Below are 23,080 nucleotides of genomic sequence, written 5' to 3' on the forward strand. Positions count from 1 at the left end.
TATTATTATTATTATTATTATTATTATTATTATTATTATTGAGGGGCGCTAGCCCCTCCTATATTCAGCTAGAGTGTAGATTTTTGTTCTAACACAAACATTAAATGCCATTGGCAATGATTGGAGAATTTACGTCATACTTTGTGTCTGAGCAAATCGGCTGTTTGTGTCCTACACAAATTCCCATTGACAATGAATGGATGATGTACGATGATAAATGCGCCCCTCACTTCACACGGGTGTGATTATTATTAATAATTGTATTATTAGTAGTACTAGACTGGTGCCCGGCTGTAGAGCACCCATCTGTCTGTGTCCCTTTTATGCCCATATATGGAGATTTCTGTATCTGTCTCTCTGTGTCCCTTTATTCCTATGGAGTTCTGTGTCAGGCATGCCCAAATATGGAGTGTTGTGATGTCAGAACAGGCCAGCTCCATATATGGGCCCTGGGCAGTGGCCCTGTCCAGAGCCCAGGCAGAGGCCTTTTGTGGCGGTTCTGGACAACTGTGGATCCGACCGAATCGACACCGGGCACTGCACTCCCTGTGGGGGTGTGGAACTTGTGTGTGGGTGAAGTCGGTGGGGGGAACGGTTCTAGACTTACGTGCATTACAGCCGTACACACATACAGACTAACAGACATACAGAGACGTGGTGCATTTATAGATGGATGGTTGCCGATAGGCAAACAGACTGTTGTTATTGGTGATTACACGCCCTACCTAATTGAAGGCAGCTTTTTGCCCTCATATGATAACAATATACAATATACGCAATATCACAATATGTAATATACGATAGGCAAACACTCACAATTCCCCAGGATTGCATTATTATTATCCCAGTGACCTAGTAAGCCACATTAATAAAGTCAAACATTATAATGAATACATGTAAGTGGAATCTTTAAGATGTATTTTAATTGTACTTACTATACTATAGGAATTCAATCTCATATATATATATCTCATATACAACAAAGTTATAGCAGCACCTAGTGTCAAATCAACATTCACTCAATTATTTTGTATTTTCCAACAGTCTAATATTCTCTATTTTTGTTTTTTGGCAGACTTTTCAACTGCTTTTTGCAATTTCCTAAATACTGTATAAATACTAAATACTGTATAACCCCTAAATACTGTATAAATACTAAATACTGTATAACCCCTTGGCTACAGTGAAAAGAGTTAAGGCAGTGAACAAGTCTGGAGAAAAAATAGATTGTTTTACGGTAGCTATATGTTAATGTCACCTTGTTGAACAAGTGAGCATTACGATAGATTTTTCACCCTTATTCAAAGTAAAGTTGTGTTCCAAAGGCATAGCTCCCAGGAACATGCATTAATCATTAGGCTGTGTGTTTGCATCGCTATTTTCTATTATATTTGGATCTTCTCTCCAGTTGACACGTTTGCCACAAAGGATCTGTTCCAGGAAAAACTCATGGTGGTGGTGGTTGTTGTTGTTCGAGATTATGTAAATGTTCATGACTATACGGATATATTCCAGGACAGACTCGTGGTATCGGAGGTGGTTGTTAATGATGCTTTAAAAGGCGTATATCAATTTCTCTTGGAAACAGATCTCTATATTATTATCTGCACTGGTCAAATCTGAAAGCTAGCTGGCAAAAAGCCTTGCCTCCAACCTCTGTTGTGTTGTGGTGAAACATTGAAGGAAGGGAAATGTGATAATTTTACTTTAAAATGTACACTTTTACATGATGTTGTTTTAGCAGAATTTAATGAAAAGGTCTGGGATTTATTTTTCTGGACCATTAAATATCTATCTTGTTATTTGTGTTTAATTATTTAAGTGTACACTTCATTATCAATAACCCCCTCTCTTATTCTTCTCATTCTTCCAGACAAACCAGAAGTGAAGATCTTGGTGGAGTTTCCACAGGGTCTGACCAGGGAAGGCGAAAATCTAGAACTGACATGTTTGGCTAAAGGCAAACCACAGTAAGGCACGCATGCACAGTCATGCACGCATACACACACACACACACACACACACACACACACACACACACACACACGCACACGCACACGCACGCACACCCCCACAGGGGTTAGATATACACACAATTAGATATACTACAGTATGTGTATGGGGAGAGAATGCAAGCATGCACTCACATGCACATTCAATCATGTGTACTGTGTGCACATACCTTCAGAGAATGTGTGCATAATGCATATGAATATGTATTAATTTCAATGTTTCATACCTGACTCCAAAAGAGAGATGGGAAGCTCTGTCTTGTTAGATAGAAGGACATTAGCATTCCAGGGCGGGTGCACACAGTTAGCCAGCTTATGTGATGTTAATGCATTGCAGGAAGCACATGCATTAAGCTAGAGCGCTACAGGAGAGAGCAATGGCTACACATGTAGGGAAACGTTGATGTCATCTCAGCGAGTTCAAAGGTCACAGCCAAATCCAGCGCAAATCTGAATTCCTATCCAGATTGAAGTTGGATTAAAAATTCTGATTCCGTGTGGTTTTCAAATCAAAACCAATCTGATTCCAATCTGGATAAGCCAAAGATCTGATTTGGGGTTCCAGTGTGAACACGTACACGTCGTACAGTGGCCTTGTCATCAAGTGATGGGACCTGGCACAGGTCTCACCTCTAACATCCAATTTGGACAGTGGACGTACATGACAAACTGGAACGAAAACTCGAATCATGTCTGATCATTATTTTTAATGTGTTCCTAACTTCCTGTATTGAATTGGTAAGCACGGCGTAACACAAATACAATGAACTTCTGTGCTCTCTCTTTTGATTGGTGCATGTGTGCGTGCATGCGCCATACACGCACACACAGGCCCTTTCTCTCTTTTTCTTTCAGTCTCTGTAACTTAGGGTACATCCATACCACACTGCAGTTTACATACTGTACTGTACTTGGCTGGTGTGTCAAGGATACAAGCTCAGTCTCTCTCTCTCTCTGTCTCTCTGTGTCTCTCTCTCTCTCTCTCTCTCTCTCTCTCTCTCTCTCTCTCTCTCTGTATATAAAGATGAAAACACAATCAATACAGAGAGCAGGGAATTGTAAGTCATTTTCATTAGCGCTGGTGAGAGTTGTGCAGTCATTACCAGCAGATAGCGCAGGCTGCCCCGGCTGCATGTGGCCATTTGTATTCTAGACGGCCGCCCTTCCACTCTCTTTGCAGCAGTCCCCCCCCCCCCCCCCCCCCCGCCCCCGCATCCACACACGCACATTCTGCGTCTGTCTGTCTTCTCTCTCCTGCTCTCATTCCCTTGTATGAGAGCATTCCCTTTGACCCCCCCCCAAAAAAATAAACCACTTTCTCTCTTTTTTAGGTAATTTCTCTCTCTTACATCTTGGGAATGTCTTTTTTTCCTGTGAATTAATATTTATTCTGACTCTACAAGGTTTCTCCGTTGTCATGGACACTGCTGCACACTGTTGCGTTTTTTGGATTTTTAGCAGCGTTTTTTCGGCGGTTTTCCGAAAAACGCGTTGACACGCGTTGATGCGTCCTTGCAGACTGGACGCAATGTTCATTTATATATTTTATAGGCCTATTGGGTATTGCAATTTGCTGCTTTGCTTTATTTTATTTGTTTATCTACGGGACAGTGCACGTTAATGAACATCCGATACATGATTGAATTCAATCAATTGAACATGATCTCATGTAAACATGACGGATTTAGCTATAAGCTCCTTTTCGTCCGTAGTCCCACATACTGTATATATTATGTTATTCTACGTCATTTCTTTATCTCCTCTCTCACTCTCTCTTACTCGCTCGCTCACATTATTTTCTTTTTCATTTCCCGTGCCCAGAAATCTCTTTTTCAGGGGAGGGAACAAGAAGTTAAAACTCCAACCCAGAACGTGACAAGAGAGGCTATGGCCTCTCTTGTCACGTTCTGGGTTGGAGCCTCTATGGCTATGTGCTCAAGAGAACTAACAGTGTGCTGCCTGCAATTGTGGCTATTGGAAGTTGCGGGGGGCCAAATAGAGGTGTTGTGTCCTTGTTTCCTTGTCACCTCTCCCTCGGCAGTGTGCACGGCAGTCGGCAGTGTGCACAACAGTGTGCATGGCTCTACAAGCTCATTGTCATGGACTCCTGCCGAGTCAGAGAGGTGGCAAAGACTGCCAATGAGTGTACATACTCCTACACTGTGACACGTCCACCTACACATGAGCGCCTGAACAATGGAAGTCGAGGGGGAAAACAACATCCATTAAAATGTTCCTGTATTTACATGAGAGAAGCACAGAGATTTAATTACAGTACATTAATGCCTTTTTTTCCCATCATTTCAAAACTTTAATTCCAGTGTGCCGATACATTTTCATCCTCATCCTTTCATACACAGGTCCTCCCATGTGCTGGCAAGTAAAATTATCCAGATTCTCACCTATTTTGTGTTGTCAGAATTAAGGTAGGCCTACTTGTAGACGGGATTAATGCAGACATTGTTGCTGGGCTCAACGACAGGTCTGCTCCAGGTCTGCTCATGAGGGGCGCGGCAACGCAAGCCTGAAAAACAAGCTGTGTTTTTAAAGATTTGGCGACCTTATTTGAATTATTATGGAAAAATTGTCCTTACCTGTATCAGAAATGTTATACAGTAGGTTAGTTTAGTTATTTTCTCAGTCTGGATCTATTGCTTCCGGAAACAACTTAATTTTTGTATAGTAGATTTGTCTCTTCTTGTTTTGTTTTTTGTTTTTTTCCACGTTTTTTGTATTTTATTTTCATTATTATTATTGTTATTATGCTTTAACTGTGCTGTCTTCTATGTATGTGGGTTTGTATGTGGGGAGGGGGGAGGGCTGTGGACGGGTGGTCTGTGTATTTTGTGAAAAATTGAAAATAGAAACAAAATATAAAAAAAACAAGCTCAACTCAAAAATAGCAGATCTACAAGCTCACAATGTGTCGCACTGCGACGCATTGTGAGCTTGTAGATCGGCTATTTTCAAAAGATTTTGTGCACATTTTGAACATGTGAAATGGGACATTCTGCAATATGAGTACTTTTAGTACTTTAAGTACATTTTGATGCCAATACTTTTGTACTTTTACTTGAGTACATTTTGAATACTACTTGTAACGGAGTACTGTACCTCTACACTGCACTATTTATATATTTACTTAAGTAAAACATTTGAGTACTTTTTCCACCACTGGATATAGTGCTGATAATAACCAACAACAAAGAAAGGAAAGAGGAGGATCCGCACACCGTTTTAAAAGCTCCCAAAACAATTTATTGACAACAGAGCGAAAAACAATACCCCTGAGGCCGAAACGTATTGTTTTCCGCTCTGTTGTCAATAAATTGTTTTGGGAGCTTTTAAAAGGGTGTGCGGATCTCCTCTTTCCTTTCTTAGTTATTCTTTTGGATCCTGCACCCGATGAAATTTGTGGATGTGCGTGCACCTCTTAACAACCCTCAATTTGAACTGACAACAGGATATATAGTGCTGATAATAACAGGATGCCGTTCATTTCGTCGCCTTCGTTTCAGGCCACAGCGGATCAGCTGGGTGAAGGTGGACGACGACGTGCCGTCCCACGCCGTCATCACGGGCAGTGACCTGTACATCGAGAACCTCAACAAGTCGTACAACGGAACGTACCGATGCCTGGCCGCCAACGCCGTGGGCGAGTCCTACGACGACTACATCCTCTACGTTTATGGTACGTTGGCGTCAGGGAGGCTATACTGTACGTCTCCTCCGTGTTGTTAGCCTGCGTTCTCACTCGTCATCACTTCAGCTTTAAACTCCACTTTATTCCTCTGCAGTCGCTCATGCCCTTTTGAGTTTCTCACCACTGCCTTCTGCTGACGGGGAAACCCAGGTCCATCTCTTAACCCTTAAAGGTTTCATGACATTAATTTTCATTAATTTTTATTTTTCGTTATTCTTTTAGGTTTTATGACCTCAATTACACCCAAAAAAACGTTAAAGGGACACTTCACCCTTTTTGCAAAAATATATAGACGTTTAGAAGATTTAGAACACTTTCCTGGGGTCTTTATGTGTGTAATATGTGGTTTTAGATATTTTAGATTTTAGCAGTGAGCCTAGTGTCTCTGATGTCATCGGAAGTGGGCTCACTTCCTTCCTGGATAGAATTCCCATAATGCTTTGGTGCACTGCTCCTCCTTGTGGATAGGGGGAGGGCTGTCTTACTGAGACATGTAGTCCAGGAAGTAAGTGAGCCCAGTGTCGATGATATCAGAGACACTGGGCTCACTGCTAACATCTAAAATATCTAAAACCACATTATTACACATAAAAAGACACCCAGGAAAGTGTTCTAAATCTTCTAAACGTCTTTAACATATATATTTTTGCAAAAAAGGTGAAGTTTCCCTTTAACTTTGAACATTCAGTGGATTTTCTGTGGTCTGGAGTTTTCTCTGGGGTTTGGGAGCCTTTTGAGCTGCAATGAAAACAGGCAAAACAGTGGAAACAGTGACATCTGCTGGCAAATCCCATTGACATATATGGGATTTGCTGGCTCTTACATCACAAACAGCAGGAATATCAGAGCACTTGTTTGAGCCAGAAAACCCCAGACCACAGAAAATCAACTGAATGTTAAAAGTTCAGTTTTTTTGGGTGCAATTGAGTACATCAAAATTAAGAAAAATTACAAAAACCTTTTTTTTTTAATGTCACAATCCCTTTAAGATCCGGTCACTCTAGTATGTATTTGGCATGTGAGTTAAATTCATTTGGGTGGATGCATTTAGGGGGAAGATATCTTTTTAGCTGTATCAGACAACCCTGTTTTCTTTTACATTTCTGATCTGCCACCACATACATTGACACACTGTATAGATGCAGTGTGTGTTTTGCAGTAAGTTGTGACTCTCGCAAGGCAGGAGTACAGTACGTACAGTACATGGTTGGAACTACTGTGTAACGAGCTAATGCTGATTACTGTATGCTTCCTTTTGTCCTCGGCTAAATACGCTTGCACTGCACTAAAAATGTGGAGAAAACTGTTTTGTTCACCAAGCTCTGGTCCCACAATAACTAATTAATTTCATTCTGACATTTTCTGGTGCGACCGCCGATCGGGCATTTTGTTGATATTTGTTACTCACTAACTCTTTATAATTTCTGGTCATCACTAGATTCACTACTACCACCATGTCATTATTTAAAGGTCAAGTTTGATGATATATTATGTGTCTCTTACATTCCTATTAGGCTACTTGACTGCATCAAATATTAGCTTCAAAGTCAGCTGGAACATTGCTTACGTGTGTGTGTGTGCGTGTGTGTGTGTGTGTGTGTGCGTGCGTGCGTGCGTGCGTGCGTGCGTGCGTGCGTGCGTGCGTGCGTGCGTGCGTGCGTGCGTGCGTGCGTGCGTGCGTGCGCAGTTGTGCACGCGAGGAAATTTTCATTTATGTAGGCTTACTTAATAACTTTTCCCTTTACTACAACCCCCTGACTGTAGCTGTGGAAGGTCATAATTCATAACATTGTTATTCGTACACACAGTGTGTACAGTACTACAATACAGTGCCTCTGCATCTCTTTTCTCTTCATCTCCTTCCTTCCTTCCATCGGCCATCATCATCATCACTCTTTTCTCTGTCTCTGTGGCTCTCTGTTAATCCAAAATGTCATTTCTCCCCCTGTTCCCTCCATCCCCCAGCCTTATCCAATTACACACTGATACCATTGATACCAATAACGTTTGCTCCCAAAGCAGGACATTTTCCCCGGCCAAAATGACTTTCTCATATCATTTCTGCTAGCTCCTGGGTCCATGGAGAAATTATATGGCTGCTGTTTTCAGAAGGATTTAACAAAGAAAAAGTGGATTTGCTAAATAGATGATTACAGGAGTTTGAACAATGACTCTGGTTTAACTCATTTACCGCCGACATTACCATCTGGTGTCGGAAAAGTGTAATCCAAAACCGCCGGCCAGTCTTTTAATACGGCGAGACCCAGGAAGTGAATAATCGCTATGTAACAGGTCCCACGATTGTTATTTAATTCACACATAACATGCATTTTGTAACCTAGGATCATATCTTTTAGAGAAATGAGCCACAAATCAAACTTGTTTTGAGCCAAAAAGAAGAATGTGAGATATCACGATTCTAAAAACTGCGTTCCTATAGACAGCATAAGCCAGCGGAACTTTAATTGTCATCGCACCCGAACCGAAGTGTTACGAGTACAGTTGTAAAAAGGCGTGAAAAGGCGTCCTGTCAGCCTACTGTCTATCCCTCCCTAAAAAATATAAAATAAAAGGCGAAAGCCACAAAAAACATTACAAAAAATAAAAAATAAGGCGTGAATGGCGGTTGTAAGTTAACAGTACGAGTGGCCCTCAACGTCCAGGAAACGGCATATTGCCACCTGCCTTTTCACACAGCTACCAGTAGACTGTAGCGTACTGCCAGCGCTTCACACATGCATCTGCCTGTATTTTGTGTTTATTTGTTGCGTGCACATGTGCAGCGTTGGGAATTACACATTGCAGTGCATTAGTAACACTTGCATAATAACATTACTATGAATTACAAAGGGTTCCAGCTATTATAAATTGTTGTATTACTTTACTGGAGTAATTTTACTACAGTTCGAAAAACGTTCAGACAGATGAGAACAGATGAGATGAATAAGTACTTGATTACTTAACCCGGATTCAGCTACGGACAGTATTCACGCTTTAAGCTTTAGACCTTCGCCTGCAGTGATAGAGAGTGCTGCAGCTTCTGTGTTGTTTATGTTTGGTCATGAAATTGCATTTGAACACCAATAACATTATATTGTCATTTCTTTCCATTGCATTGAACCTGCCCTCTCCGCAATGTGCTTCAGGAGAGATGGGGCCCAAACGCAGCAGAAGTGGAGGCAGAGCAGTTATTTAAACAATTTATTGGCAACCAAACCACAGGCAGAATCAAAAGTCCAGGGACAGGAAAAGGTCAAAAACTCTGGAGACAATTTTAGGAGCACAAGGGAAATATAAGAAGAAAACGGTAGGCGCACTAGGAAATATTGAATTATGTTTAACCTGCCCCAGGCAGGCTAAATAAATAAGCTTGTTTTTGAAATTCCTTTGAGCACAAATGTAATTGGCACAGAAAGCAATCCATGCATACAGTATAACATTAGTTTTTGTTGAAAGTAATACATAATACAAGTTATAACAAACATTACATACATTATAAAAGTATTATGACCCCAATGCTGTGTGTTTCTGCACATATTTGCAGTGCTCTCCTCGTTGTGCAGATCTCTTGCCTCAAAGGGTTGTGTCAGTCATGGGGTGCAGCCGTCAGGACACGAGGAAGCTGTGGGGAGAATTTGGGGTTTGAATCATTTGCTTGTGAATCTTCCTTGGCCTACTAGTGGGAGTGTGAATACGAAATGACACGCTGATCAGTCCCGCAGTATCTGAGATTAGCTGCTCACAGACAGGCAGACAGACAGACAGACAGACAAACACACAGACAGACAGGAGCAAAAACACCTGACCCCCGCTATTTCAAACCGGTGGACATAACCAGTGATTTGTGACCAAACACTACTTTCTCCTGGTCATATCTGTCAATCACAACCGCAGTATGGGTTCCAAAAAGACCCGACTCAGCCTGAGGTGTAAATGCACCAGTAATTGCTCCAGGCTTTTTGGACACAGACCCACTCTCACATCCTCCGACTCGCTCCCAGGCTGTGGCAAGAAAAACACAAAAGCAGATCTATGCGATAGTAATGCAACACATGGACATCTAAAAGCCTCACATCAAAATATCACCTGCCATTAAAAAAAAAATCTGAGTCAGTCTATTGATGTTTTGATGTCTGTGGTGCCTTATTCATGCGCAAATCACATGGAACTGTCAACTCGTAAATGGGAGCCATGCGCTGGGACTGGCTTATCACGTAATGTTCCACTTACCACTTTGTTCTCCTCGTGCAAGCCTGCTACACAATGGCTGCGCACAAAACGCATGCGCAAAACATCCATGCACTCCTCTGAATGTGAGCCGTTTGCAGAGCTCATGAGCTCATGATTTAGCACAGCCTCCTCCTCCGTCAAAGTTAGAAAGACGAGCAGAGGTGAGATCTACATGTACCGCAGACACACACACACACACACACACACACACACACACACACACACACACACACACACACACATACACACACACACACACACACACACACACACACACACAGTCACACACACACACACACCTTCCTTATAATAATTTTGGTGAAAGTACTGTTGTAAAAGTACTCATTGTGAGCCATTCAATGTCTTCTACAATGCACATAGGGTGTGCCATGTAAAACATATTGAAAGAAAAAAGAAAAGGGGTGTAGGGGTTAAAAGTTGAGACTTTATTTTTCTTTTATTTACTGGTCCAATTTGTAAAATCAATTGAATTCAAACTCCACCAGGTATGACACGGTGTGTTCAGGCCTCTGCCTATACGATATGTGCCGATTGCCGAACTGCCAATATAACCTGCCCCCTCTTGCCTGGCAGCCACAACAAATTTGGCCGTGGCCAACATCTCCTCTCATACATTAGATTCCCAAGTATTGTGACTCTAAGTGATGGAGAGCACCACACAGCTAGCTGACACTAACAATGTTAGTGCTTTCTGGACGACTCTAATTCTCAACAGCCCCTCCACTTCACAGAGGCACAACAAAAACATCAGGGCTTTCCTCTTGCAGTCAAGTGTGTTCTAGCACAGAGGAGTAGAACTTGTTTACAGCCTGCCACTAACCCAATAATGGAGGCCTTCCCCTACTCCCTACTCCTTCACCCAGCACTGCATTTTATTGCACAGCGCTGGCTCGTTTAGTGGTCCCATTGATGGAAATGTTCCTTTTTGCTTGCTTCATGCTTCCTCGTCTCTTAATGCTTCTGGGAGTTCTTCCAGACTTTGGCTTTAGAAATCACGTTACCACAGAGCCAGATTCTGTGCATGTGGCAGAGCCACAGCATGCCAAGCTGTACAGGCACAAAAGAGGACACAAGCATGCGACATGTACCATAATGCAATGCTGGGATTGTAGCTGTAGCATCTAGATTAAAGCTATACAGCACTTATGTGGTGGTGGGACATGCTTCGGCCATCGTCGTCCTCTTGGAATTTCATTATTTCTCGTTTGAGTAACGGAAACTAAAATGAATCAACAGACATTGGACACTCTGTTCTCTGACTATATTCATTGGCTTGTTGTTCTGCTTTCTCATGCATGCAAGCTCTCTGATGTGCTGAATATCTGTTCAAATGTTAGCACCGTTTCATGTACAGTACCTATCTAAATGTAATTATTATATGCACCGATATCAATATAATGTCAGCCCTTATATTGTGATATAAGCCAATATTTCCCTCCTTGACTGCCATCGGATATTGGCAAATAAGATGACATTCACTGATGGCTTTATCTGTTGTTGTGATACATACATTTTGGGCTGGCTATGTTGGTGTGTTGGTTATCTACAGCCTGCCAAGCTGTTAGTTATGTTTTATAATATAGGTCTGTTAGTTTAACTGGTTTAAATAACAACCAAAACAAAATAAACTAGATAAAGTGCCCCTCGGGCACAAGTCTCCACCAGGGCAGGTCAGGTTGTGGCCTCCTGGTGGCCCAAGCCTTCGGCCTGGTGGAGACATCTAATACGGTAGCAGCTATCGGCCAAATTGCTATTTTAAACATCGGTATCGGTAATCGGCCCAACATTTCCATATCGGTCCAAGAATTGCGCATGTGCTGCATAGTGCAGCAGACTGGAAGAGTCTCTGTCCTGTTTGACAACATGTGACAACAACACGCAGTGACAACATGTTGCGAGAAATGAGGTTAGAAAGAGGAGGTGTCACTTAATGTCATCAGCTGGAGTTTAAATATTTGCTTATCAGCCAATCATGTCCATTACAACAGCTCACTGTTAGCCTGGAAACCAGACAGAAAGAAATGCCCTATTATTTTGGCCATGCCAGGCTAGCTCACTGTGAGGTTATTATGACCCTGTACACTTTTCCTCCTTCTCACATCATTCATTTACAAAAAACATACAAATAGTATTATTGTCTGTGGAACACACCAGATCCTGCAATTTGTGAGGAAAAACATTTGCAGAACACACTGAGAAAGTCACTGAGAGACATTTCTTCAAATTCACCAACGTGGGTGGCTAAATTGCTGTTCTCTCCTGCATTATACACTACAGTATATCCAGGCATAAAGCCTTTAGTAGACAAGCTTTGATTAAAAATACTCATATTCCCTGTAAGTGAACAATACAAATGACATCCATTTGACAGTGTTCTTTGTTACTTGGTCACTGTGAATGAAAGAATAAGTAAGAAAAAAGACAAACGGCACATTGCCTATAATAACAACCTTCCTGTTTGATTAACTGAAATTCAGGTTTATTTCCAAAGGCAATTGATTACAGTATAGTGCTCAGAGTTCTCACTGGTCATTGAAAATGTGCTTCCTTCAAAAATAGAACTCATAATGTTAATTTTATCTTTATCTGTAAGTTTGAGTCCCTGCATCTCTGCTACTGTATGCATTGATCACTCGATCAGTCAGATGATACTTTGCAGCTTTCTAAGGATAATTATTCTTGTAGCTTTTGGTCAATGACTGTTTTAACCCAGTTCCAACTACATCTTGTGCACGTGTGATAGAGCACCTGCTTGGTCTCAGAGCTTCCTGTCTGTTGCGTAATTCACTTAGAAGTGAAATACTGATCCAATGACATGAAACAAGCAAACCTCTTATGAGTCAGCAGGTGGAAAAGTACATGCAGCCCTGTCACATTTGAAAGTCAATGAGCTCCGGTGTGCTTTGATAAACTGTATCACCAAGACACAAAGAATAATAAAACGGCACATATTCAGGCAGTGTAGCAGTACCTTTCCTTTTATTTATTTTTTCATTGATACGTATTTAATGAGCTATTGACACTGATGATCCCAAACATCTGCTGGACCCTCACAGTTCATGACAGGATAGATCCAATTAGGCAGCACCACTGCTGAGCTGGAGTTTGTCAGCTCTCGGCACAAGCTGTGTCCCCTCTCTCTCTCTCTCTCTCTCTCTCTCTCTCTCTCTCTCTCTCTCTCTCTCTCCTTACATTGCACAACTCAACCTTGTGCTTCTCAAGCCTGCATTTAAAAGAGTGGAACATGGATTAAAAATGCATCTGTGCATCAAGAAGTATTTGGATACTGATCAGCTGAAGACAGGGTTAATACCTTTTCTCAACTGGCCGGGACATGCATTTATTCATTGTTTTTGATGTGTATTTATTTAGTGCATGCAGTATGTGTGGTCACATTTATTTGCCATGGAATCCTCTTTTATAACCTAATTATACGTCATATCTCTGCCTCTTTTTCTTCATACGGTACTAATCTTTTCCCTTCTCCTCACTTATACTAAATTATATTGCTTTTATTTTCATTAAACCGCTGAGCGATCTTCCTCCTAATCAGCCTCCAGAGTGACCTATTTATCGGCGTCTCTTAATAATAACCCCCGGCGGCATTCCTGTCCATTCCCGGCCAATCAGAGCAGCATGGGAGGCTTCTAAGCAGCCACTGCTGCCTGCAGCTCCTTATCAATGCAGCCCTACTGCTCCGACAGGGAAAATGTCAGTGTTGATATCCCCCTGTGGTTACTGGCCCTATAGAGGAGTACAGCCTGGGCTAATGAAGTAAAAAGGAAAAGAACTACATGGGGAGGAAGAAATGGCCTCCAGCCAAAGCCTGTGTACCAACCTGGCCCCCGCCAACCTTCCAGAACCTCACGTGGCGTTTGTTTTTCAAGTTTATTTGCTCCGATAGGTTCCCTCTGCTGTTATCGGTCTTATACTGTACCTGTGTTTCTTTTTTCTACATTGAATCCTTTGCTTTGTGTTTGAGCTTTGTGTTTGAGTCGTGATGGGTTTGCAACCTCATCGATATTGTCACCAACAGCCTCGTCTGCCCAGGACGACATGAAGCATGCACTGGCGCACTTTGTTTGACAAGTTGTTAATAATGACAGCATGAGTATTACACTGGTACGAGTTGTCTGTACACGTTTAATCGCTCCCAACAGCCGACCGCTTGCCGGGTGTAGTTAATTTTACATTCCCCCGGTTCACTGCGTGCTGGTAGACATGTACGTATTAAAAATTAAAAAACCCAATCAACTTCCAGCTGCACTACGAGACAACTGGCTGCAGCCTCACCTCCGTATATGTGGCATCTAGTGTACACACACACACACACACACACACACACGCACACACACACACACAGTCACACAGTCACACACACACACACACCTTCCTTATTATAATTTTGGTGAAAGTACACACACACACCACAGAGGCAGAACCGCACAGGCTGTTGGTCATGTATCAAACAACGAGGAAGCTACCATCACACTCTGCCTGTTGCTCTCCCTTCATATCCTGCCATTGTTTTATCTCTATATGTTTTTATTTTCATTTGATACATTTTTTGTCCGCTCATTTGCGTCCCGCATGTTGTCATGTATGTGTCTCCTCATTCAGATGCTCCCACCACAACCCCTATACCCACCACAGCCACCACCTCCACCTCCACCACCTCCACCACCACCACCATCTCCTACCCTGAGGCCAGTCAAGGTACAGTATCACCACCTGAACCCCTACCTATACCTACACCACAGGCACCACCTCGGACAACGCGCCAAACACGACGTCGGACAATTGCTGGCAACAATGTCAATATGTAGGAAATGTCCATACTGGCTCCTTTGCATGGCCGATGATAGAGATTAAATCATCTGATAACATCCGAAAACGCTAACCTAAACCATTGGTTCTCTCTCATTTCAAGGACCGCCAGTTTGGTATATATTAGGCCACGAATCCTCACAACTCTTGAGAGTTCACATATGGAACCAGATGGCATTTACGGGTCCTTTTATAGGTTCATATCAGTCATTTAGCTGGTGGAATCCCCTCAAGGACCCAGGACCCTGAACTCAACCGTGTGTGCGTGCGTGCGTGCGTGCGTGCGTGCGTGCGTGCGTGCGTGCGTGCGTGCGTGGGGGGTGTGCGCATCTGAGCCTTTCATTCCCAGTGCCACATCGGGTAACCGGCATATGCCATCATCTCCATGTCACCTCGCTTTCAGGTTATTTTCTTTGTGTGAACATCGATATTCTGCCAGGTTCCCCGGTGTACATCCAGCTCCATGGAACAATGTCATGTGCTGTGAATGTATTTATTCATTCTTTGTTTTTGTTTGCTAGCTTGTGTGTGTGTGTGTGTGTGTGTGTGTGTGTGTGTGTGTGTGTGTGTGTGTGTGTGTGTGTGTGTGTGTGTGTGTGTGTGTGTGTGTGTGTGTGTGTGTGTGTGTGTGTGTGTGTGTGTGTGTGTGTGTGTGTGTGTACGCATGCCTCATAAGATTGGAAGTCCTGATAGTAATAACCATGAGGCTCTACTCTCTCTCTCTGCATTGCTGTCAGTGCAACCTGTCACAGCAACCTGCCCTCCTGACATAACACAGACATGGTTCATTCTCTTTCTCTCTCTCTCTCTCTCTCTCTCTCTCTCTCTCTCTCTCTTTCTCTATCTGATGATTTGTGCCGCACGGTGTACATGATGGTATTCACACTAATCAATCAGTAACATGTAGCTGACACTTATGTCTATCAAATATGGTTTTAGTGAGCCAGTCAAAGGCCAGAGGGTAAGGAAGCAAACATCGGGTGTAATGTCATATGTTATCGGCGCCTCAGTGTGGCTGCAGCGTGTGTTTAATTAATACAGAACACACCTTCGACACAGGCGTGCCATTAATGACAGGCAGAGGGAGAGGGCATAAGATTGCACTGGGGACGATGGCTTGTGCAGTCTTCTCTTAAAGGCAATGGCATCTGGTACAGTGATTGGTTTTAATATTGTAGCGCCCAAACCACACCTACTGTATGCATAATGTAATGGCTAACACAGCTGTTTAAGGCTGGTGTCCCAAGATAGCAACTTTTGCACAGGAATGCGCAATGCTAAATCCCCAAATAGCAGGTTTAGGGACTTTGGTCGAAAATAGCACCCATAATGTTCACATCCCGGGTCTTCTAAACAGGCGGAGAGAAGAAGGGTGGGTATGCACCAGTGCTCGAGTGTAGTATTTATTTTTACACTGAGTTATGTGGGCTGCATAGTGTCGGTATTTCTGATTGAAAACGAACCACTTGCATTATCCTAGAAACCCTCTCATCCTCTTCAGCCCTTGATTCAATTATTGATGTTTACGTGGATGGAAGGAAGCAGGGCGCAGGCCATAACGTGCTCTGCTAGTTGATTCCATTCATCCACAAACCAATGGTGGAAAGTAACTAAGTACATTCACTTAAGTATAAATTGGAGGTATTGTACTAAACATATATTTCCAATTTCTAATACTTTTACTTCTACTCCACTACATCTCAGAGGCAAATATTGTACTTTTACTCCACTACAATTATTTGAAAACTTTAGTTTAGTTACTTTGTAGACTTTGATTATTATTACATTTGGAAATGGCTACATTGCCATTTACACTGCAAAAATAACGCCTATGTCGAGAGAAAAGGTGCTTTATTATTATTATTAATTATTATTATTATTATTATTATTATTATTATTATTATTATTATTATTATTGTAGTTTTTTATTATTATTATTTTGTTCTTTTTGTTCAAATTCAAATCAAGATTCAGGTCCATTGTCAGTTTCCAGGATCTCATGGTTCAGTCTGTCTGTAGCAGTGTTGACTGGGCTTTTGTTTGTTTTCACTCCCAAAAGAATTAAAAAGATACACATGGATTTAGTGGACTGTGAGGGAGAATGCCTAAAAACCCTCCAGGGTATTGAGAAGGCTCTTTATTCCTTTGTCCACCTTTTGCCTTCTCTCCCATCTGTGTCACACAGGAAGTAGAATAATGCATGTTTCATCCAGATACACAGTGCTCTGTGCTCAGAGCAGGAGTTCATTATCTCTTTGGTAGACTCACACAAGTCAGTCTCTAAATGCTTTCCATCTTTCATTGTTAAAACTGGAGGGAAAACAATTATAGGGCCCCATTTAAACAGTCTATGGTGCATGGCAGAAAGCATATCGCACACGTGCCTTGGGGACTAGGTCCAATGGCACTTTTGCTAAATGAAATGGTGTATAATCTGGGTAAGGCGCACTGTGCCAAGGGGCTGAATTTTAAGACAGTAGACTTTGTATTAGATACAGCTGCTGTGTACTCAGGACCCCTGACGTGGATACTCATGACTAGGGATGGGTATCATTGGGATTTTATCGTAAAAAAAGAAAGAAAAATATACATGTTAAAATAACAAAAATGTGTTCATTATTTACTAAATCATTTAGCTTGCTTTTAGAAGTCCCCAGATGATCGGTAGGCGGAGATCTCCAATCATCGGGCATCGCTAGACTCTTTGGCAATCAGGGCTAATAGGGGGCTTTAAGTATATAAATAAATTGCTTTAGAGAATCCAGCGATCCTCCTCCTACACAATTATTTCTCTTACCACCTCCACACTATATGGAGAACTACAACTAATGATCCACAGTCCACACAAAATCTAAATTAATTCATAATTCATGGAATCTGTTCTGATGATAAATAATACTTTGTATTGATGAAATGCCAATACATACGACGGACATTCATTTCATTGAACCTTGTGATTTTTTTTTTAACACTAACTAAATGGGACAACAAAACGGGAACAGCAACAGAAGTGAAGCAAATATGAAATGGTTTGTGTCAGAGGCTTAAATTGCATGAACACCATCTGGTGAGCCAGTATTTCCCAATTATAACTAATCAAACTGCCCTCCCAACACACCATGCCCAACTCCCACCTCTGTCCATCAACAATCAGTCACACATGAGGGTTTCAATATGAAACGTACTCCTGTTTAGTCTCTTAATCACTTCAACGTACACTACAGTTGAGCCAGCAATGGCTAATTCAGTATACAGTAAGGTCAATGGTAATACAATAACTGCAGTCATTTGATACACAGCCTGAGAGAAGAGCATGCATTGGGATTTATAGTGCCTTTATGCAAACACTGGACTGCAGGCCAACACATCATCTTTATGTGGAGCTATATTGTCACATTGGAGAGTGATGTGTTCAATAATAACCAAAAGGAGATGGGAGATGAAACTCTTAAAGCGGACAAGATTGCATCAGCAAGGCAGCCCCACACACACACACACTCACACACACACACACACACACACACACACACACACACACACACACACACACACATGCGCGCACACACACACTCAATGGCCTTTAGCAAGTAAAATGTCTTGGAGATGGTACATATACTGTATTATTATTGCTAGTGAGTAAACGTCAGCAGTTTGACTCTGCAATACTGTTCCAATGGATTCAATTACATTTTTATTTAGTCACAAGCTTTTGATAATACTTTTCATACTGTAGGTTAAACATATATAAATAAATAGCTAAAATAGCAGATCTACAAACTTACAATGTGCCGAAACGTGATGCGCTTGTATATTTCAGCTACTTTTGTTACTATTTTTTTCATGACACTGTATATGGCCATCATGAAAAGTTGAAATATGGAGATATGTCCGACAGCGACAATATGTTAACTCTATCTCTACCGCTAGCTGTTAGCATAAACCCCAGTTCCCAGTGCCAGCATACGCGTTCACCCCCCCCCCCCCCCCCCCCCCCCCCCCCCCCCCACACACACACACACACACACACACACTCACTACATACACTCGCTACACATTGGAACACGCACACACACAAGCACCTTTCGTCAGAAGCTTTTACATGGCGGCAGCGTCGCGGTACAAAGGCACAAATTAAATCCGAAATGTGGATGGCAGAAAATCCACCAAGGACAGCGATTCTAGAGTAGGATTTATAGAGGTTTGAAAATCTTTCTTTCAACTGGTTTGCACTATGATTATATTTGCAATCCCATAGTTGGAACGGTGGGGCGTTGCTATAGGAACCGGAATGTTGGGATACGTATATATACGGACCTGGGATATGACGCCACCTAGCGGCGACGTCCATATATCACGTACCTGGGAAAAAATAGATAAAATACAGAATTTAATGACCTTTAATGACCAGATCACTCACCCTTCCAGCACAATAATTGCAAATCTGCTATTTTGAATTCACAGTCTCACAATATTCAATGACATGGCTCATTCATGTACTTGGTCAGTATATCAATTATAAATTGAGAGAATGACAGCTTCTGGTAGGCAGGGATCACACTGGGTATGATCCGCAGGCAATTTGCTAACATGTTGTCAGTCCTGTGGTCCAGTTTTAGCAAATGTGTTATTACGGGGTGCATACTTAGTTTAGACTGGTCATTGGTTAGACATGGGTTAAGGACCAAGGTTAGGTTTAGGTGTGCTGCCCCGTGGGAGGTTAGGTTTAGGGTGAGGGTTTGAGATAGGTTGTAGTTGTAGGACTAATAACTGGTCTAACCAATGACTAGTCTAAACCAAAAACTGTCTAAACTAAGTACTGCACCCGTTATTACTAGATATTCAAGTCGCTATGCAACCTTCACACCTTTGGATATTAATAATCTATACATTTCTGTGTGCGTATGAAACAGACACAATATCTGCCAGTGCCAGTCACAGAAAGACACAGATGGACAATGTTCAACCCCAGTACTTGCGTCCAAGTAGAGATGGACGCTGAAATATAGATTATATATATACACCTGTTCAAACATGACTCCACTACGAGTGAAAGTTGTTTAAGCAAATTTGTACTTGTACTGGAGTATATGCTTTTAAAAATAATGAAGTATTAAAAAGTATTACAAGTATATTTTCCTTTTAATATCAATGCATTGCGGTATTAACACTTTGACGGTGGCTAATTGTTTAATCCAGGGTTCCACCACACGTAATACGCTAAACCCGCTATTTGTGTAATGCATTTAATTCGCCGTTTTAAAATAAGTAAAAAGAAATAGTGGATTTGTCCTGGAGGCCGTCGCGTTATGATGACGAAACCCGAAATCAAGTCATCCTCTGGGCTGCTAGGGCTTCTGGGAAATTGAGCCCAATGCATGTGAACGGGCCGTTTGTTTAGACTACAACATGCTGTGCAGGGTGGTTTTGTTTCGCATTGTCATGGCCACTGGTGCTTCTGATCATAACAACCCATCAAACTATTTTTCGCCGGATTTTCGTGGTTGAAAGCTGTAAATACTTCAGCGTATGCTCTAAAGGTAATAAAACAATCTCGGCAGCGTAGAATATTGGATTAAATAGCGGGGAACGCAGGTTATGCAGTAATACTGTTAAAAAGTAGACATTTTCCCAAAAATATTCCAAGATTTTCCGTACATTTTCAAAAAACTATGAATAGTGAAAATAGCAGATGATCTACAAGGTCACACTGTTGTAATGGTAGCCCTGAAACATGACTGTCATGATTATCATGACAGTCATGGCGCAACTGCAGCCTGTTTTACGCAATATAAAAAGCTTTTTATTAAACAACGCGGGATGCAGCAATGCTAATCGCTGTCCCAGCAAATTTCTAACACCCGTGGCACATGTAGCGAGTACTTTATATTTGGAATCTGAATGTTTATAATGTTTATGTACACGTTTACAATGTAAATGTAGCGATCGCGTAAAACAGGCGGAAGTTAAGCCATGACGCTCGTGAAGTACGAGCGTCATGTGAACCATGGCTATTGTAATGCGAGAGCTTGTAGATTGGAACACGGCTTAAGTTTGTTAATTCATTCATGTACTTTTTTCCCCTCCTAGAAATGTAGTGGAGTCAAAAGTACAATATTTGCCATTGAAATGTAGTTGAGTGAAAGTCATACAGTAGTATCCAAAGTAAGTACAAATACTCCCAAGTGCACAGTACAATACTCAAGTAAATGCACTTAGTTACTGTCCACCACTGCAAAAAGACGTGAGAGGCATAGCAGTAAGTCATGGAGTCACATGCGCCTCATTATTTTCCGCTGATGTCAGTGAGGAGGACACCTGCGCTGCTTCAGTTGCCCTGTAAGGTTTCAGATGCCGAGGGGCAGACGAGGACAACGAGGTCACTTTCCTGAAAGGGCCCCGCACAGCTGTCACCTGGAGTATAACGGTCGGTGAACAGGTCTCGCAGCCTCTGGGATTGAACATATGTGGAGACAGACGCATTATTATCACTTCACGATGAGACAGCTTTGCTTCGTTTAATTAGTAATCTTAACGTTTCTGGCGAAAGATAAACGGCGTGAGCTAATGCTAACATAAGCCATTTCTTACAATGGAGGTCTGCGAGCAGAGAAACCGGATGTGAAAAAGTAGTAATCTCTTCAAATCATCTTGGCAAAAGCTACCTACCATCTGTGGCCACACGGTTGCAGAAAAAGAGTTAAACAATGGAAATATGATCCAAGCACTTAAGATAGTGAAACAAGCTGAAAGGTAAGACCACCCCCCCACCCCCCTCACCCCTTTCGAGTGTGCAGGCGTTTGATTCATTTCAACAGGGTTTCATCCAGGGGTTTTGTGAGAGAAATGAGCGACTTGGCCCCATAAGCACCTTAAACCTGTATAATGTATATGATTTACAAGCTTGTAGAGCTGCTATTTTCAAACAATCTTGAAGTTAAATGTGAGAAATAAATGTGGCTTTTATGACAGCCTCAACTTCCAAGCCTCCCAGAGGTGATCGCACACAAAATCAGCCCTGAAAGAGAACAGAGCTTAACAGCGTTATGTTCTTCTGTTCAGAAAGCAGCAAAGAATAAAAAAAAATGAAAGTGCTGTGTCAAAATGACTTATAAGTGCCTGCTTCAAGCCATTATGCTGAACAACTGTCCATGCCTGTGGCATTACTTAACACAGACTACAAAGTGTCTCATCTTAAAGGAGCTGTTAGACTGTAGGGGCCCTCAGAGGTTTCAATCACTCCCCAGTCCCCACAGAGACAATAAGAGTAGGTCTTCTGTTTTAAGATGGCATCCTGTTTGTTCGGAGGCCCTGGTGGCGTTCCATCGAAGGGCGAGCCTGAAGGATAGTGTTCGCCTGCCGCTCCCAAGAGAGTGACATGGTAGCACAGTGCAAGCATCCTCACTCTCTAATGCAGGGCTGTCTTAGACTCGACACATATAAAGTGAAACGAGGAAGTTAAATAAATGTGAAGCTTCTGTACAAGCTATATTTAGCTGTCCATACACCAAAATGCAAATGAAGACTGTCCTGCAAAAGTTTCTTAAAGTGATTATCAAAGCTGGTCTACATCTAAAGAGAGAGCGTATTGAGAATACCATACAATAAACACACCAAAACGCCATGAGCTAGGCCTAGTTGCCAAAGTGTCGCCTACAGTACTTGAAAATATATACTGTAAGACATACTGTAATAGTAATGAGATTAACAGTTCTACTCCTTATCACGCTCTACCCGCATTTTAATCAAATATTCTACGCTGCCGAGATTGTTTTATTACCTTTAGAGCATACGCTCTTTGGGCTTTTGATCCGTGAAAATCCGGCGAAAAATGGTTCGTCCGTTTGTTATGCTCGGCAGCACCAGCGGCCATGATGGTAAGGCACAAGATCCGCCTCCACGAGGCGTTGTAGTCCAGACAAACCCCCCGTTCACTTGCATTGGCCTCAATTTCCCAGAAGCCCTAGCAGCCCAGCGCATGGGTTGATTTCCGGTTTCGTCATCATAACATGAAGGTCTCTTCACCAGGTCCGCGGCAAAGACGGAGTTTCTTTTTAATTATTAAAATACGGCAAATTAAACACATAAAACAAATGTCGGGTATAGCGTATTAAGCAGGGTCTACAGTATATCGTTTGATTAAACAATTTAAAGCAATGAATCAAACTGTTAAAAGCCATTTTTCTGACGGGCTACTTTTATCAGCAAGCGGGCATCTCTCAGACAAGTGTTTATGGAAGCATATGGCAATCCTTGAACACAGCAGAGTCCCGTCCCCTGCTGCTATTTC

The 23,080-nt window shown here is 42.1% G+C and overlaps 1 protein-coding gene across 2 annotated transcripts in view; it reads left to right on the forward strand.

Annotated features, from left to right (window-relative positions):
- LOC306927407 (cell adhesion molecule 1-like) overlaps positions 1 to 23,080 on the forward strand; it is a 350,804-nt gene that overhangs the window by 308,784 nt on the left and 18,940 nt on the right. For both annotated transcript variants that reach the window (XM_079507131.1, XM_079507132.1), the window contains 3 exons: positions 1,874 to 1,970; positions 5,531 to 5,703; positions 14,587 to 14,682. In XM_079507131.1, coding sequence (XP_079363257.1) covers positions 1,874 to 1,970; positions 5,531 to 5,703; positions 14,587 to 14,682 — 366 coding nt within the window. The remainder of the gene's footprint in view (positions 1 to 1,873; positions 1,971 to 5,530; positions 5,704 to 14,586; positions 14,683 to 23,080) is intronic.

The sequence above is a fragment of the Electrona antarctica genome, assembly GCF_951216825.1.
Source record: "Electrona antarctica genome assembly, chromosome: 8".
NCBI lineage: Eukaryota > Metazoa > Chordata > Actinopteri > Myctophiformes > Myctophidae > Electrona > Electrona antarctica.